Here is a 17686-nt window from a genome sequence, read left to right on the forward strand (position 1 = left end):
GAGAAACCGAATGGAGGTAATGCAGAAATACCAAAGCCGGGAATTCCCGCTCTGCCAAGCTGTTAACCGCTTGGAATATCTCACTGTTAACTGCCTCCAGCTGTTAAGTTTATCTATTAGATGCACCAAATGCATCTCATTCATAATAACAGTACTTTTAGATAGGCAAAACTACTTTAAGATACAAAATATTTTTTATTTTTAGATTCTTGCACCTTATTTTGAAATTTCTTTGACTACAAATTTAATGAATGGCTATTGGGTTATGCTGCAAAAGTCGGCGGGCACATTTCAAATGCAATCTTGAAAATACCATTATAAAAATACTAACCTCAATCGGTAAAGTCTTATACGTAGTCTTATACTTTCTGTTATCTTTTATGTTTGAAAATATAATAATTTCCCATTAAATTAAATAAATTAAAATTTAAGTGTTTGAAGGTAAAAAATTTAGGAATAGTTGTCTGGGTGTTATTATATACAATAAATGTAATACAATGTATGTTTTAAAAAACTAGTGGAAAGAAAAAAAAATTACCATAAATTGTTTAATTTTCTATTTTTAAATATTTTTGAGATTTTTCAAAAAAATTTTATTTAAAGTAACACTCTCGTGCAAAATTATGAATGAAAATTATATTTTATTTCACAACATATTTTATTTAAGATCAACAATTTCGCATTAAGGTGAAATATTTTTGAGGTTACGCTTGGCTGTGAAATTATGTAACATTTAAAACACGTGATCAATAGAATTATTTTTCCAAACCCATGAATTCGATTAGGCTAAAAATAGCTTAGATGACGTCACTTTTATCGTGCGCTTGCATTCGTATGTGACTGATAAAGAAAGGCAAATGTTTACAGTCCGAAAGTGGAGATAAGCTTGGCGCCAAACTTGCCTATAAAAGCTCAACAACCGAATGCCGCAGAAGCCAGTCAAATTCAAGTGTTCAAGTAAAGCAGCCGCAATATAAGTCGCAGATTCCGCAGCAGCATCAGCAGTTACAGCAGTTGTATCCAGTGGTGTTAAGTGAATTCCTTATCGGGTCAGGTGTAAACTAGTGCGAAAATGTCGCAATCCGATAACGTGGCACGTGAGCAAACTGCGGTAAGCGCAGTGCCGGAGGCATGTCAAGGCTGCCGCGGCCAGTTGCCACGTGCCACGCCCGTGGAAGTGGAGGACATGGCCACCCCGTCGCTGGAGAGACTCATTCGCAAGGCCAACATGGCCCAGAAAATGCTGAACGATGTGATGAAGCAGATCCAGCAGCAGCAGCAACAGGAATCTCAGCTCTCCACCAAGGAGAGCAGGTCCAAGCACCACAGCTCCGATGGAGGTAAACGACGACACAGGGGACGCAAACATGGTCATCACACTAGCTCCTCTTCCAGTTCCAGTTCCGGCCACAGTGACTGCGAGCTGATCCTGGCGGAGCAGGAGGAGCACATGCCCAGGAGCAGGAGACACATTCGTGATGATCGCAAGCGGGATCGCTCCAGGTCTCGCGGTCGTTCCCGTGGTCACTCGCGTGGCCGTTCTCATGGGCGTTCTCGTTCCAGGTCCTACACCGATTCCCGACGATCCCGAGCATTGCCCCTGGCTCTGCCCGTTCGGATTTCCGTGTGAGTATCTGGCTGCATTCAGTATTATCCACTATCCATTACTCATTTTAAAAGTTAAGTGTGCACAAAAAAAAACCAAAAAAAAAAAAGAATTATAAATAAATAAAATATATATTATGCTTAAAGAAAAAATTAAAATGTATTTTAATTAAATTTAAATTGGAGGGGGGCTTCTATATACTTGGTCCACGTATTCAAGATCATAAGTTACGTTCGTTGATGAAATGCTGATATAGTCATTTGCTATTTTTACTTACTTGTGAAATATTTAAATCACAGATAATAAACAAGTTGTTATTTTTAAATATTTCTTATATTTTTTAAATGCCGTTTGTTTTTACATTAATAGTTTTTATTTTGTAGTTGTTGTGCTAATTATATGTTAAACATAAAAAATGGTTTCTCCCTCTCTTCTATAATTACTCGGTTTTGTTCTCGTTTTGATTGTGATCTATTGAGTTAATTTCTTCTTTTTTGATTTGTAGACTTTGCTGTGAGGTTGCTCCTTGCAGTCGCAACTTGCTGTTTGTTCTTAATAAATTCGTAAAATTCGATGTTAAATGTAATAAACCATTTCATTGCTTCGTACAAATAAATGCATATAAAAACCGACTAAAATCGCGTTAATCGCTATATAAACAAAGAGTGCTGTTGGCTCGTAAATTTTCGTTTTTCTTTCTTTTTTTTATTTCTTGGTTGCTTGATTGTTAAATGAGACACAAAAGAATTATGCTGCTGTCTGGCTCGGGCCGAATAAATTTTACCCAAGTGAACACCTTAATCTGCGACTTTATTTTGTGAATTCTGTGGCTCTAATTGGTATGTTCATATTTCGTGGCTGCTATTTACTCGCTTTTCATGGCTTGCATTATTTATTGTATATCCGTAATTTAAGAGAGCTTTGTCTAAAAACAAATTTTGGCACATGGTTTCCGAAATGGGTTCAATTCGTCCCTCTGATCCTTCAACTCCTCCTCCTTTTACTTTTGGTTTTCCTCGATTTTATTTGACTGCTTAATGGGTTTTCCTTATGCTTTTGTAGGCTAGTTAAAATACAGCTATGTACTCGTATTACTTTTGGATTATTCGATACGAACTAAGAGTTATATTAATTTGTAGTTTGTTTGTCTGCTCCTAACTTGGCTTCGTTCCATTCCATTCTGCTGCTTGATTGAGTGTTTATGATAATTCGAAATTTAATTACGACTTGTATTTGATTCTCCTACAGGCTCATTCAATTTACTTTCATTTAATTCGTTTTTAAAAACATTTATCTACAACTCGACGAATGACAGTTTATTGTAATGGAAACACTAATGTGTGATTACTGCGATATCATGTCATATTATCTATGAATACTGCTGCTTTCTCGAATTCAAATTCAAATTCAGCTGGCGACATACGAGTATTCGAGTGTGTGTGTACATCGGCTATATCGAATACATTTAGTTAACATTTTCATTGTGGCTTTACTTTAACTTTGACTTTTAATTTTACTTTAATTTTTACTTTTTTGTTTTCAGTGTGAGTCATGCAACATTGTCAGTCCTTTGAGGGTTTTTTCTTTTGATTATTTACAGCATTTGCTCAATACTCTACATGTACGTGGATTCGCTAACAACTAAATGAGTATTCTTCGATTGTATATCTCGGTATATATCCTATATACATAGATGAGCACACGACTGCCTCATAACGTAGACACGTACACACGGACACACATAAATATACATTCATATAAATTTGTACACAGCATATATCTGAGTTTTCGCTTTAGTTGAAATTAATTCAAGATTAAATTCCTCGTTTCATCGCCTCATCGCCCTGGGTACACCTGGTACACAAAACCGAAACTTATAGACTTTATCAACTACTTTAGGAGTAGCTTTTTGTATAGGCGAAACACTCATTGCTTCTAACTTGGCGAGACTTGCACACACTTAGAAGAAGGTCGTCCTTTCTACATACGATGAAAAACAGTTCGATTCGAATCGATTCGATACGATAGTTGGCGATAGTTGGTAGTTTTGCAGTTAGTAGTTTGAGTTACAGTTTCGAGTGATATACGCATTAGTCGTGTTTACGGATACTTAATAGACTACGTTAGTATATATACATACAACATTTCTGGAAGTTCGACAACTGACCTGGGTTCTTTCTGGACACATGCCATATGCATTCATGGGTATATAGCATGCACAATCGATAATACTTAGATATAGTAGATGACCTCTATAAATAGGGCAGGAGTTCATAATGGGAAGTGTTTCGATTCGATTCGGTATGTTTGGTTTTTGTTTTGGGTTGGATGGTTGGTGCAGAATTTTGATACTGATTGTCCGAAAGTTTACTGAGTGTTGTTCTGGTTGTTTCTTTTTTTTTTTTGGGGGGACAGGAGGGTATTACTGGGTTTTTGTGGGGCTCTTCCGAAAGTTTGGAGTAGAGGGGGGTTTATCATTTGAGAAGTGGTGTGGTGGTTAGGTAACAAATGCATTACAAAAATGTACAAAAACGGCCCGGCTGCTGCTGTTAAATTTCTGGCTATCGGGGGGCCCAATCTCATCCAATATGCTGATCTTGCGATCAGATCTTACCAATGTCTCAGACGGATATCGAATAATCCGATTTCTCGCTAAGCAATTTTTGGCCAGGAGCGGGTGAATGTTGTTGGCGTTGTTGTTGCAGTGGCTGTTGTTGTTGTGGCTGCGGTGACTTTGAATGCGCTCGTTTGTGTGGTTGCTGTGGTGCCTGCTGCTGCTGCTGCTGTTGGTGGTGCTGCTGCTGGTGGTGCTTCTGCTGCTGTTGCTGCTGCTGCTGCTGCTGGTGCTCCTGCTGCAGCTGGGAGGTGGTGGAGGAGGGTCGGGACCAGAGCGATGACCTCTGACCCAGCTTGAGCTTCTTAATCGTATCCACATCGACCTCAACCTCGGCCAGCTCGATCCGTTCGCCCAGACCGCCGTCCTCCGTGCGATGGAAGGCGCCGGCGTTGCACTCGGCCTGCAGCTGGAGCGGATGCAGCGTGCGCAGGATGCCGGCCCTGGATGCGTGTTTTCATTTGGGGGTGTGGGAGGTTGGTGGGTGGCAATCGTTGGGGGGTGTTAAGGGGGTGCAAGTACAAGAAAGGGTCCAGAGTTGGTTTTTTTGATTGCAACCACAGCATTCAAGCATTCATTCGTTTAAAGACCTAGTGGTGTTGTTCTAGTCTGGTGGTTGTGTGGTTGGGTGTGCGTGGGTGGGCACAGATTTCACGACCTGATTTATCAGCTTGCACCTTAATGGCTTTAAGTTTTCATTTAAGTTAGCTCTCTTATAAGTGCGATTCACAAAAAATTCTCAAAGGATTCAAAACCTGAAGGGCTCCAGAATTAACTTTTTTAGAGCATACTTTTAGGCGCATGTTAACAGAAAATGTTAACATAACATGTTATCCAGGCACTCAGCTGGGCAACCAGGTCGTGAGATGGGCCCTTAACGGGCCCCCTCGGGGGGACCACACACCTCACCGTAGGCCAGGTCTCATGTCTGATCGATTGGGTCCATGTAGGTGCAGGAGATCTCGCCGCTGTCATAGCCGAAACCGTCCATGGCCTCCATGGCACCACCAACGTATTCACTCCCCCCATTGGCCGTATCCTATTTGGGCAGCGTGGGCGCTGTGAAGAACTTGGAGGAGAGCATGGCCGTCGAGGGATTGAGCAGTGTGCCCGGATGCTGCTGCTGCTGCTGGTGAGGATGCGATTGCTGGTTGTGGTTGTGGTGGTGCGGTGGCTCATGCGCGGGCATTATGGACTTGTGTGGTATGGGGCGGAACTGTGAGGAGGGCGGCATGCAGGCTACCAACGGGCTATTACCAATACCGTCCAGCCCCAACAGCTCCTGGCCATTGGCCTCCAGCTGATGGAGCTTGGGGGTGATCAGGAGGGGCTGCTGTTGCTTCAAACTACTACTGTTCGGATTGGAGCTACTATGCTGGGAATTGTTACTACTATTCTGCAACTGCTGCTTGTGGAACTGTTTCTGCTGCTGTGTACTGATCGATGGCGACTTGACCAATGTGGGTATGTGGCACTGTATGGAGTCTTGCGATTTGAAGGTGCTCGATATGGATTTTAGATTTCCGCCGCGCGGCGATAGAATTTTGTTCGAATTGCTCGATGTCGATGGTGTGGCTGTCGTATTGGTGGCTGTGGTGTTCGTGTTGCTGGTGGTGTTGTTGTTCATTTTGTTGCTGTTGTGGTGGCGCGGTGTGGTATTGGTGGAAAACTGATATTGCTGATGATGATACCTGGAGCGACCGCGGCGGGGCAATGATTTCTGTTCGGACATTGGTGACAGATCGGAGGAGGTGCTTGATTGTGCTCCATGGTAGATGATGCCTACGGCGGAATGGATCAACGGATCAACACGATGGTGGTGGTGGATCAATCGCAGCGCAGATCAATCGCAGGAGATGTTAGTGGGGAAGAAAAGAACAGAAAAACAAATAGCGGGCTGATAGAGAGTTTCTTTTTTGGCAGGGATACAATAGATAACATACATATACGAGTATAACAAAATGTTAACAAAACTTAACACTAACTTAGCACTAGCAATTACAAAATTGGGTGTCTTAGTCTTATTGCTTGGCCTGATCTGAGTAATTCGTGTGGAGTTTTGTTTGGTGCAGTTTGGCCTACTACAGATATGTTATCGAGATATTGTGGTTTGGAAAGTGTTGTATTAGTCTAGAGTCTGCAAAAACAAAGCAACACAAAAAGAGAGTTCAGCTGGCAGAATACTTCAGGATAAAAGCCTGGGAGCTTGCAACAAAGGACTTCTGCAGTGAAAGCCATCTCGATATAAGGTTTTTTTTTACCAGACTTGAAATCAAATGAAAGATCTCTTCATCATATTAATAGAGAATATAAACTATAAAAAATAATAATTTCAGTTTTGAGCGGACGTTCACTGCAGATAAACCAAAAAACTTGGGACTTTCTTATAATCCGTTTCAGAAAACTTCCCCATCCTTGACTTACTGTGCTTGATCTTGCCCTCGTGCTGGTTGGAGGACTCGGTGCGACTGGAGGTGAGCTGGTCCTGGTCCGATTCCGACTCCTCACTCTCCGGCTCCGTCTTCCTGGAGTGGCGCCTCCGGTTCTTGGACTGCACATGGAATATGGAACAGCGGGAAATTAGTCTGGATTGACATCTCTGTGCGGGGTATTTCGCAGCTAGCGACTACAAAGCGCCTGGGACAAAAGAACGCTTCTCGAACAAAAGAATGGGTAACTCAAGATTGGCAGGTGACATGGATCCAGGGCATTTCAGCCCCTTGGCATGATTTACGGCATTGCAATTAATGTGAACTGAAGAGCAAACAAATACACGAGCATGGAATACAACATAAAAAGCACGTAGTACACTCAGAAAAACACTAATTGTGGCATGGCCACATTCGATCAATCGAAGTACTTAGTAGTAGAAGGAGAGATACAGAGAGAGGAGAGAGAGAGCTAAATCAAAGAAATGAATAAACAAACGCACGATATTATGGAACGGTGAGGTCTGATAATAATTATGAATTGTCTTTAGTGGACGTTGGTGGTGGTGGTGGTGATGGGTGGTGGTTGTTGTTGGTGGGTGGTTCAGTACCGCGGCTGGTGGTGGCGACGAGCAGCCCTCGGCCAGGGCCCGCTCGTGGTACATGAACGAGTGGAGCAGCGTGTTGGCCGGTCCGCCATGGTGCGGCTGCGACATGTTGCCCCCAGCCTCCGACAGCTGGAAGGTGGCGTACGGCGAGATGTCCTCGGAGGTTTCTGTGGAAAGACGTCCTCGGGCGGTTAGTGGATCTCATCGGGTGGCAGGGCTCAACAGGGGTCACAGAAATCTCAAGGGCTTTTTAGTTGATTCAGTTGAATCAAGGGTTTATTCTTGGAATTATTAATTGAGACATAATTCAACTTCCATTGAAAACGATTATTTTCCTCTTTTGTACTCAGATGGATTTTTGAAAGGATTCTTTTAGTTGAGATTTCTGAGAACCAATCACTCACCTGGAATCTTATCGTTGTTCTGCATGGACACCTTGTGAATGGTGGCATAATACCGCTCCCGCTGTGCAGCCTCTGAATTTGCTCGATTTTCGAGTGATTCCTTTTGAATTTGACTTTGCTCTGCGAGCGGTGGTGCATTTTTAAGCACTGGGTCAATTAGTGGAGCTCTGGTTGTCATGGAGATTATATACTTACTGTGTCTGTAGCAAACGATGATCATGATGATGGTGCAGAACATGCCCGATACCGCCGCAATGGTTGGAATGAGCAGGTTTATATTGGCGAATATCACATTGGTTTGACCACCATGGCCACGGTGCATGATTTCCGGCGGCGGTGGATCACCATCCTTGGTCAGGGTCACAAAGTTGAACTCCGCCTGCGAGATGCCAGCCACATTGTGCGCCTCCATGCGGAGTTGATAGAGCGTCGATGGTTGCAGATTGTTGACCACTATGCGACGCTGTGGCTTCAAGGCATTGGAAACTGCGAAGCAAAATCAGTTTAATAGTATGATACAATATAGTATAAATACAAATTCTGTCTAACAAGATAGTTTCTGTTCACCATGGAAATTAAGGCTGTGATAAGTACTTCTTATACAATATCAGCAAGCTGTGTAAGAAAGGGTTTGTAATAAGCTCACCTAGCACCCATTCCGCGTCCGGATCCTCGGTAACCGCCCGGTACTGCAGGACGAAGTAGAGCAAAGGACACCCGTTGTCCGGCCAGGAGTGCAAGCGGACCAACAGCGAGGTCGAGTTGGGGGCCAGAAGGGCGGTGGAGGCCGGATGACCAGGCGACTGACCCTGGGTGCGCACGTGCAGAATGGTGCTGGTGGGCGAGGTGCCCACCTTGTTCTGGGCACTCAGATGGATCTGGTACGTGCTGCCACACATCAGGCCCTTGAGCTCATGACTGGAGGCATGACGCGACAACTGCATCTCGTCCGTGTTGCCATTGGCACGCCGATAGAACAAGGTGTAGCCGGTGATGGGTGCATTGCCCGTGAAGCCGCACTTCCAGTGCATCAGGATGCTGCTCGAGGTGGCACTCGTGACATAGAGAACGGGAGCTGTAGGTGGCACTTGGACCATAAGGGTGTGCGTTAGTCGATCCGTTCCAATGCCGTTGTCCACCTGACAGCTGTAGTTGCCACCATCCGCCAGTTGCAGGCTGGAGATGATTAGATCGCCACTGTCCAACAGCTGGGAGTTGTGCAGTCCACCTTGCCGCAGTGCCACATCCGATTTGAACCACTCCCGCTTGGGTTTTCCGACCGCCGTGCATGGCAGAGTAACGGTGGATCTCCAAGGACGCACCACTGGGCCACCGAAGGATATAATCCTAGCCGGTATGCGATTCGTGGTTATTTGCGAGGACACTCGCGAACTCTTGCCCTCGCCCACTCGCGTGCTGGCCGTCACCCAGAACTGATACTCCATATGCGGATGCAGTCCCTTGGCTTCGTAGTAGGCCTGCTGTGAGGGCAGACTACGCTTCTCATTGTTCAGCTCCTCGCGACCGTTCACCACGCGTGTGTATAGACTGTACTTGGTGATCACGCCGTTCGGCTCATTTGGTGGCAGCCAAGAGATGTACAGGGATTGCGATGAACTGGACACCACTTTAATGTCAGCCGGTGCCTCGGGAACATCCTCTTCGCTGTGGCAAAACAATGGTTTCGATACCACGCCATCGCCCATACGCGTGTGTGCCAACACCTGAATGCTGTAGTTGGTGTACTTTCGCAGTCCTGTCAGCACCATGGTAAGTGCGGTTGTTTTCCTGGACTCCACTTCGTCCTTGCTGGGCTGAATGTCGTCGATGATGGGCTCAAATATCAGCTTGTAGCCCTGCAGCAGTCCATTGGTGTGGTAAATTGGCGGTGGTTGCCAGGACACCTGCAGCGATTGGGAGGACAAGGCGGCACAGCGCACGTCCTCTGGCGGCCGACTAGGAACTGATTAAAAAGAAATTGAATAAAATCATTAAGATATTGAAGTATATTATAGCATTATAAACTTACCATCTTCCATAGTTTGAGCTGCGGTGGGTTCCGAAAGAGGTCCTGGCCCAACCTGATTGAAGGCCTGCACCACCACGGTGTATCGTGCGAACTTGGCCAGTCCGCTGAGTAGTAGCTCTCCATTGCCACCATCGCCATCGCCGGAAACGGAAGTGAAGTTGTATGCCGTGTTGCCCGAACTGGACAGCTTGTAGCCCACATTGTAGCCCTGAATGTCACCATGTCGCAGCTCCGGCAATGGAGCCACCCAACTGATGAGCAGCTCGGTGGAGGACAAAGGTCTGGCGGAGAGGCTAAGCGGAGGTCCTGCTGGGCGCTGTGGTTCCGTGCGCACAATCAGCTCCTGACTGGGCGCACTGCGTCCGGCCGAGCCCTCGGCAATCACACGGAAAGCGTAACGTGTCGCCGGCTTAAGGTTCTCGATCATGGCATTGAAGTGTGGCGGATCCTTGACCTCGATCTGCTGCCACTGGTCCACGAACAAAGCTGGTGGAAGAGAATCTAATTACGTTGGAAACTTTAACATCTCTTCAAATTCGTTAACTCTATTCCATGCATATACGTACGATCTGCCTCGCGGAACTCCACGATGTACTTGGTCACATCGCCGGTGCCCAGAGTTTTGGGCTGCCACTTGATGTTCACCGAACGACTGCTGATCATGGCCGCCTCCAGGACACTGGGTGGCAGTGGTGGCTCCTGCACCTGCAGCTGCACCAGCTGCTGATCGTTGCCATACAGATTGCTGGCCCGACAGAAGTACGGACCACTGTCGGTGGCGTCCACGGTGCGGATTTGCAGCTCGGCGGACACGCCATCCGGTGTGGCCTCCTGCTTCACCGAGATCCTGAAAGCGAATGCAAAGTGCAGCGGTATTACTTTCGTTCGCTTCCCGCAGCATCGGCTGAGTGCACTCACTTGTAATTGGTTGACGGATTCAGCGTATTCTTGCCCGAGCGCATCCAAACAATGTTAATCGGCTTGTCCCCACTGACGGCACATTGAAGCAGCGCCGTGTCGCCCTTCTTCACCATCACGGAGCGCGACGTGGACGAGAAGTACGGCGAGGCTGAAAACGGCGGGCATTTTGCCCATTTTAATTACGACGTTGCATTCCTCCGGGGGCCAGAGCATTGCAATTAACCAAATTGCCGGGGGGAGGCAGCCACCAACCATCATCGTTGCTGCTAAATACTCACAGTTCACTTTCAGCTGGATGACCTTTCCGATGCCGGTGCCGATGCCATTGTTGGCCTGGCACAGATAGAAGCCCTCGCGATCCTCCTTCACGTGCTGCAGCAGCAGGGAGCCATTGCCCAGGAGCTTGGTGAAGGGACGCTCGCGGACTTCCTCGTACTCTCCCGATTTGCTGCCTGTGGGAAGACATTGAAAGTCGCAGAGGAGGTAAGTACTACATGTTTTTACATAAATATATTCTCTGGTAATAAAATATAAGCATTAAATTATATGTAATACATAGTAAAGTATCATAAAACACACAGTTATATGTGATGATTGTTTCCCGCAGATTTAATAATCCATCCAGATTAATAATCAATAATCCAGACTAATAATCCATTTTCTCCGGACTACTTAAGTTATTTAATCTTATAATTTATATATGCTTTCAGTATCTAACCTGTAGCCTTCTTCCACACGATGCTGGGTGTGGGCACACCCTGCGCCTGGCAGTGCAGCATAATGTGGCGATTGCGCTCCACATTCGCGTCCACGGGCTCGACGATCCAGCGAGGTGGCACTACGGGGCGTATGCGTGATATGGGAAGAAATAGTTAGCTAACTCGGAAAATGGCTGAGAGAGTTTAGAACGAATGATTGAAATCAAAACTGCTAAGACATACAGTAAGAGTAATGGTTCTTTAGAAAGAGATATAGAGAGAGACAGAGACAGAGAGGAAAAGTGAAGATTTCTGGCAAAGTAAAAAACGGCATAAAAGAATTTTGCTGTTTACGATTTTAAGATTTTCATTGTGCCTAGCACAAATGTAAAAACTGGTTGAATAGTGGTAGCAATATTGTAGGAACTTTTCAACTAATATACAAAAGGATATCTGTTTTTTTTTTTTTTTTTGTGGGGTGGATTGCTTGAAAATCAAATACAAAAAATTATTTCATATGCAACTCAGTCAAAAATGGAACAAAAATAATGTAGATTCTTTGATGTCATCATGTTTAAGGAAAATCATTTAGGAATGTCCGTGGGGAAAATGAATTCATTTCGTTCTTTTGTTGGTGTGCAAGGACTTTATTTTGATTTCTTTTTGTTTCGTATCTTTTCATATCGTTTCTTTTCGTTTATTCAAATTGATCGCTTTCTCTTTTGTGTGTTTTCTTTGATTCGCCCACGCTCTGTGCCTCGCTGTTTGAAAAAATCGCAAAAAAGGCTTAATATGTTCTGGTATATTCGGCGCATAAATTAAATGACAAAGGCATGCCAGAAGCGAAAATTGAAAATATATTTGCATAGAAATTATAGAATGCGCAACATAAATGTGAACGTGGTGTGAGTTTTATAGTTGGACACGCAGCTAACAAAACACGAAAAAAGCGAAACAATAAAATGGGATTTCAATACAGAAAACAAAAAAAAAACAAAAAATCACCCACCATAGCGACGTTTTCAATAAATTATAAACTGTTTACGTGGCAGCTGCATATAATTGCCAGCCTTTGTTTGTGCAGCAATAACAAAATGAAAAATGTTAATTAAAAATTAAGCCCGAACAAGGAGCAAATTATAGAGCTCCAAATGAAATTATCAGCTGGCCCAGGGCTCCAGTATTAATTAAAATGATTTCTGGTTATTATGGCATAATTTTTTTTTTATTTCATTCTTTGGGGTTTTCAAGGATGGTTTTTGCATAGTTTGGGGTTGGTCAGCGTGTCTAATTCGAATACGGAAAAAATCTTTGCACACAACAACAGCAGCTTCAGCCTGGGATATGGAGCATTGGCAAAACAAATAGAAATATAAACATAAATAAATTAAATTTCGGATAACTGTGTGCGTCGAGCTGAGCTCGAATATAAATATAATTGCCCACACCCCCAAGCTGGCTGGCGAAATTGGGTGGAAAAAGCTGAACGGAGCAATCTGTGTGTGAAAGGAGGGAAATCCGAAAAACGAATTAAAACGAGAGCTTAAGAACTGAGCACTAGGAGTGGGAGGAAACGAAATGAAACGAAACCAAACGGAGAGCAAGCAAATCATAAATAAATTGAAATTAAAATTCATTTGTCACAGCACTACGCGCATGCAGATGGCACCGAGCAAACTTAAAATTGCATTTCTAATCTGTACAAAAAGGCATGCAGAAATGAAAAATGCAGCATGTTGCAGCCGTTTCTCTAGCTAAACAAAAAAAAACAACCATTCTCAACTACATTAGCAAATACTGCGAAGCTTTAAGTTTCTTATCCATTTAGTTTCCCGGTCGGATCTCCGGCATTTATTTTCTTTATTTTTGCGGTTTAGTTCACATTGCTCTGCAATAAGATTATGTTTAAGCGTTTTGTCACTCACACGCACGCACACACACACACAGGCAATCTCAGGCACTCACACAAGCGAAAGGGGTGGCTACACCGAAAAAAATTGTCGGGGATCACAAAGATATATATCGAGATAAATCTGATAGTTGGTTTCTAGTTTTAAGTGCTGCAAATCAGCACGTTCGGAAAAAATTCAATCAGTAAATCGCATTAAAATTATTAATATTTTAAAAGTTATTATTTTTACGGATATATCTATCCAAAAATTAGTAGTGTTATTTTGCCAGTGAATCGTAATCCCGATATCTTTATATTTATTAACAAAAAATTGAAATCCCCACTCAAGTTTTTTTCGGTGTGGAAATATAGTAAGCGATTAGAGAGGCCAAAATCAAATTTGAAGCGTAAGCGCGAGTTTCATAGCATCTTCGAAGGATTTTTTGGGAGGATTCGTTGCTCTCTTTTTGTTTTTTGTGCGAACTCATTCATTTTCAGCGTTCGCCTTGTTTATTCGTTCGTTAATTAAGCACAGCACATTGAGCATAGTGGAGTATGAAGTGGAGTTTTCGAAAGCTGCAAGTCAAAAATGAAGAGAGAGGAGCCAAGGGGTTAACAAAGGATATTCTGCATGTATCCTGCAGACCAGAGCATCCAGCATCGCACTGGCCGGCAACCAAAAAAAATGTGGGGCATTGCGAATAAGGCAAACGAATCTTAAAGCAGCTTGTTATCCATGTTTATGCAAGGAGTATTTGTATAAATTATAAATTACAGCTAATCACAAAGCCGTGCACGCCCTCCGAGCTCGTCAAATTTGAACGGCCGCCAATTGAATTTCGCGCTGGGAGAGCGCACACTTAATTTATGCAGCTAAAGCCCGACTTGTCGTATAAGAAGCGTTTCAAATAATATGCAGCAAATGAAAAGAGATAAGATATTCATAAGCTTTATGGGTAATTTGTTTAGATTTTTGGTTACGAAGCGCATAAAAAGCAGTGCAGTTAAAACGTTTTACCTGGTGAGACGGTTGTCAAAAAAACCCACAGCGTGCCAAAGCGACTTAAAGGTGACGGGGAACTCTTAATTGTAGATTAGTAGGGGGTTTTCGGGGATTTTTTTTTAAGCTGTACGTTTTTTATTTGGAGTTATGGGTGGTTTTCTTAGTGAAAGTCAAAAAATCAAAGCGCCTTCGGGCTGTGCAACATTCAGTTGCACTGGGGCTTCAGTTCAATAGAACTCCAAAAAAACTGGGTCAGCCCATTGTTCTTTGTTGTTAAAAATCAACCAAAAATATCATCAACAACTGAAAATACCATTAAGAAGCTGTTCTTGAATACATCAGCGGGAAAGCAAAAAGTTATTGAGGGGCAAGTGAAGTTGTTCGCTTAGTTTGTATGTAGTGTGAATTTGTTGATTGTGTTTTAAGAGAAATAATATCGCCATAGCTGTTTGTTGTATCGAATAGTATTTAATGATTTAATTATTAATTTTTGGATATTTCATATAGGAAATGTGGGTTTCCTGGAGTTTCTAAGGACATTTAGTATGCGCCTATAAGTAGGCAATATATTTTGCTTGCGCAGTATTCAGTTTGTTTTTTTAAATAATTGCTTTGGAAGAAGTTATTGCATTTACAAAACTTAAATTTAATTTGAATTTTGATAGCTAATGGCTTTTCTCTTTTTGTCTGTGGTGTTTATTTGTGGTGATGGGTACGCTAGTACGCTACCTTTGACCTGCAAGAGGGCCGTATACTTGATCTCGGCCGCCGGATTCTTGGCCACGCACGTGTACTCGCCGGAATGCGTGGCCGACAGCGATGGAATGCTCAGCAGGGAGCTGTACTGGTCTAGCATGGTGACATTGGCCCCCAAAAGGTCGGGCAGCGGATCACCGTCCTTCAGCCAGGTGAGCTTCAGCGGCGGATCGCCCCTGGACACCCCGCAGACGGTCCTCGTCCGCATGCCCTCGGCCAAACCCTCCTGGAAGGCGAACGGTTCTATGCTCGGCGGCACTGCAAGAGGAAAGATCAGGCGAAACGGGTTAGGATTGGCACAGCTGGTCAAGTGGACACCTGCGCCTGAGGACGACCTGGAGGACGCGATATTCCCACGTTGTTTAACGATTGATGATGTTTGCTGATTGTTGTCAATTTGTACGCTCTGTAAACCTTCGCAGTTTTGTTAACACATTCGAATCGAAAAACGCTACTTAATCTTGTACAAACATTCCGAAAGTGGAAACATCATTTACAAAGGATAGCAAGGATCGTATGTATATATATATATATATAAGATAAGATGTATGTATATGCAATTCAATGGTTCTGTGTTACATGGTACATGAATCAAAGTGCATACAAAAGGAAACTCAACTACTTGCAACTAAACGGGATTACAAATACTGGATAACTCGATTACTGGACTCGTACGACTCGAGTTCCTCATTCTTTTTACCATTGACCAGCAGGGCCTGTGAGTTCTCCACCTCGGCGGCGGAATTGCGCACCACACAGGAGTAGTTCCCCGTGTGATCACTGCCCAGATTCTCGATCACCAGGATGCTGTTGTACTGGTCCACCTGCTTCACGGACATGTGCTGGGTGGGATCGATGGGTCGGCCATCCTTGCGCCAGTTGATGGTCAGCGGGAGATCGCCCTTCACCACCGAGCAGGTGAGCGAGGCCCGATCGCCCATGTTCAGCTGCAGGATGTTGGTTTGGAAGGGACTGAGCTTCGGCGGCACTGCAAGGGATCAGCCAAGGATTGATGAGCCAAAAGCGAAGCATAAAGGACAGCACAGAGTGACCGGTGCAAAAAGGTTCCGATTTATGAAAATTTAATCAGCACAGCGCCTCATTAGGGCGCAGATTCATTAACATTAGCACTAATGAAAAAAAAACCGGGGTGCCGTTCATCCTTGCTCTCCTTCAGCTTCCTTTTTTTCATACTTTTTGGTTTTTTTGCTTTCAATTTACCAACTTTTAAGCTTAGATTATTGCGCATATTTAATTAGAGCAGAAGCAAAAAGTACATGTACCCGGCTGAAAGCCGAAACAAAACAAAATTAAGCAGAATCCAAAAAAAAAAAATTAAAAAAGGGGAAAAACAAATGCAAAAAGGTTGGCGAACAGGAGCAACTTGAAGCGCCATAGGAAACTACTTAGTTTGCTGTTAATAATTAAAATGCAATTTTCACTTCGTTTCGTTGCCCGCTGCTTGATGTCATCGTTCGGGGAAAAAGAGCTGTGAAAGAAACCAACCTCGACCTCCTCTTGTTTATCTATTTCACTGTGTTTTCATGCTTTTTTTCTCCCTGGGTTTTCCCTGGGTTTTCTTTGGGTTTGTCAGCTTTCTTTTTTAGTTCGGCTTTTCTTTGCACATACTAACCTATGACCGTCACCTCGCCACTCCGCCGGGCACTGTGACCCTGCTTGTTCCTCGCCCAGCACGTATAGACGCCGGAATCGGAGTTCTTCTGCACGGGACTGATGGTCAGCGAGCCGTCCGGCTGGACACGTTGACGTATGTCATCCGGCAGTTCGCGTCCTCCACGCTCCCAGTGGATCTCCTCGATGGGATAGCCGGCCACCGGGCACTTCAGATTCAATGTCTCGCCGGAGACGGCAGTTACCTTCGGTATTAGTCGAATGTATGGAAGGCCTGTGATGGAATTGGGAAAAAAGCGCCAGTTGGTGAGTTAGATGTAGATGGGAATATGGAGCTTTTTGGGGGGAATGTAAATGCTTAACAGATTTGCGCGTACGTTGCTTTTTAATAATGCAGTAAACAAGAACACATACAGCGTTAAAAAAAAAGTGGCACCACAAAGAGCAGTTACACTGAGCAGAAATGTGACCAAAAAGAAACTACTTCAATTATCTTGGGGTTAATCCTTAAGAACTAACTATTGCTTGAAGTCAATTAAAGTTAATACACTTAAATATACATTTATTTTAGTATTAGGCTTAGGAACAACAACTTTTGAATGCCTACAACTCGTTTTTTCTGTGCAGACAACAGGAAGCGGAGCACAATGTAATATGCATATCCTGCCTGGTTTCGTCCTGTCTCCAGTGCCCTCCGCCAAAACACTTTTCGGGAACGTGGAAGGAAATAATGCAGCAACTGTCGCTCCGTGGAGGCCGCAGGAGCAGGAACAGCAGCCGCTGAAGGAGCAGCTCCCCCAGCTGCCTGGTGGGCTGAGTTTTTCCTCCATTTTTTTCTGCGGAATATGCATAATTCCCGAGCACGTCATACGTGGTCTCACAAAAACACACACGGTGTGTGTGTGTGTGTGTGTTTTTTCGAAGCTGAGTGGATGGGGATTTTTGTAATCACCGCCATTACCAAGTCGCGCAATCAGCGACATCGCCGGGCTTTAAACTAAATGATGATGGTGGGAGTGGGATTCATTTGCTCCTTTTTTGCAGCTCCGCTGGCAAACAATGTTTGCAGGGTATGCGGAAATTGTCAAAGGAGTC

At 44.1% G+C, this 17686-nt stretch overlaps 2 protein-coding genes and 1 pseudogene across 15 annotated transcripts in view; 1 reads left to right on the plus strand and 2 right to left on the minus strand.

The window, feature by feature from the left end:
- Positions 1–925: 925 nt before the first annotated feature.
- On the plus strand, positions 926–2353 carry LOC6533276 (arginine/serine-rich coiled-coil protein 2). 2 transcript variants are annotated; one of them, XM_015194400.2, is made up of 2 exons: positions 926–1340; positions 1396–1571. In XM_015194400.2, the coding sequence occupies exons 1-2, from the start codon at positions 1073–1075 to the stop codon at positions 1425–1427; spliced, it is 300 nt and encodes a 99-aa protein (XP_015049886.1). In that variant the 5' UTR covers positions 926–1072; the 3' UTR covers positions 1428–1571. The 2 variants fall into 2 exon arrangements, with proteins under 2 accessions (XP_015049886.1, XP_002094002.1); XM_002093966.4 differs by having other exon boundaries at positions 926–2353.
- On the minus strand, positions 1921–4794 carry LOC6533277 (annotated as a pseudogene).
- Positions 4795–4849: 55 nt separating this feature from the next.
- The window catches only part of LOC6533279 (Down syndrome cell adhesion molecule-like protein Dscam2), a 29075-nt gene continuing 16238 nt past the window's right edge, over positions 4850–17686 (minus strand). The window contains exons 9-21 of one of the 13 annotated variants that reach the window (XM_039373611.2): positions 16593–16865; positions 14933–15217; positions 11330–11449; positions 10890–11063; positions 10609–10759; positions 10257–10537; positions 9691–10176; positions 8308–9624; positions 7857–8147; positions 7662–7781; positions 7261–7424; positions 6645–6771; positions 4850–6002 (exon numbers count right to left, since the gene is read on the minus strand). In XM_039373611.2, the coding sequence (XP_039229545.1) occupies positions 5260–6002; positions 6645–6771; positions 7261–7424; positions 7662–7781; positions 7857–8147; positions 8308–9624; positions 9691–10176; positions 10257–10537; positions 10609–10759; positions 10890–11063; positions 11330–11449; positions 14933–15217; positions 16593–16865 (4532 nt within the window). In that variant the 3' untranslated portion in view covers positions 4850–5259. Of the gene's footprint in view, positions 6003–6128; positions 6358–6644; positions 6772–7260; positions 7425–7661; positions 7809–7856; positions 8148–8307; positions 9625–9690; positions 10192–10256; positions 10538–10608; positions 10760–10889; positions 11064–11329; positions 11450–14932; positions 15620–15659; positions 15948–16592; positions 16866–17686 lie in introns of those variants that run through there. The other 12 variants (XM_039373608.2, XM_039373610.2, XM_039373606.2 and 9 more) reach the window with 12 other exon arrangements.

This window comes from Drosophila yakuba, chromosome 3L (genome assembly GCF_016746365.2).
Source record: "Drosophila yakuba strain Tai18E2 chromosome 3L, Prin_Dyak_Tai18E2_2.1, whole genome shotgun sequence".
NCBI lineage: Eukaryota > Metazoa > Arthropoda > Insecta > Diptera > Drosophilidae > Drosophila > Drosophila yakuba.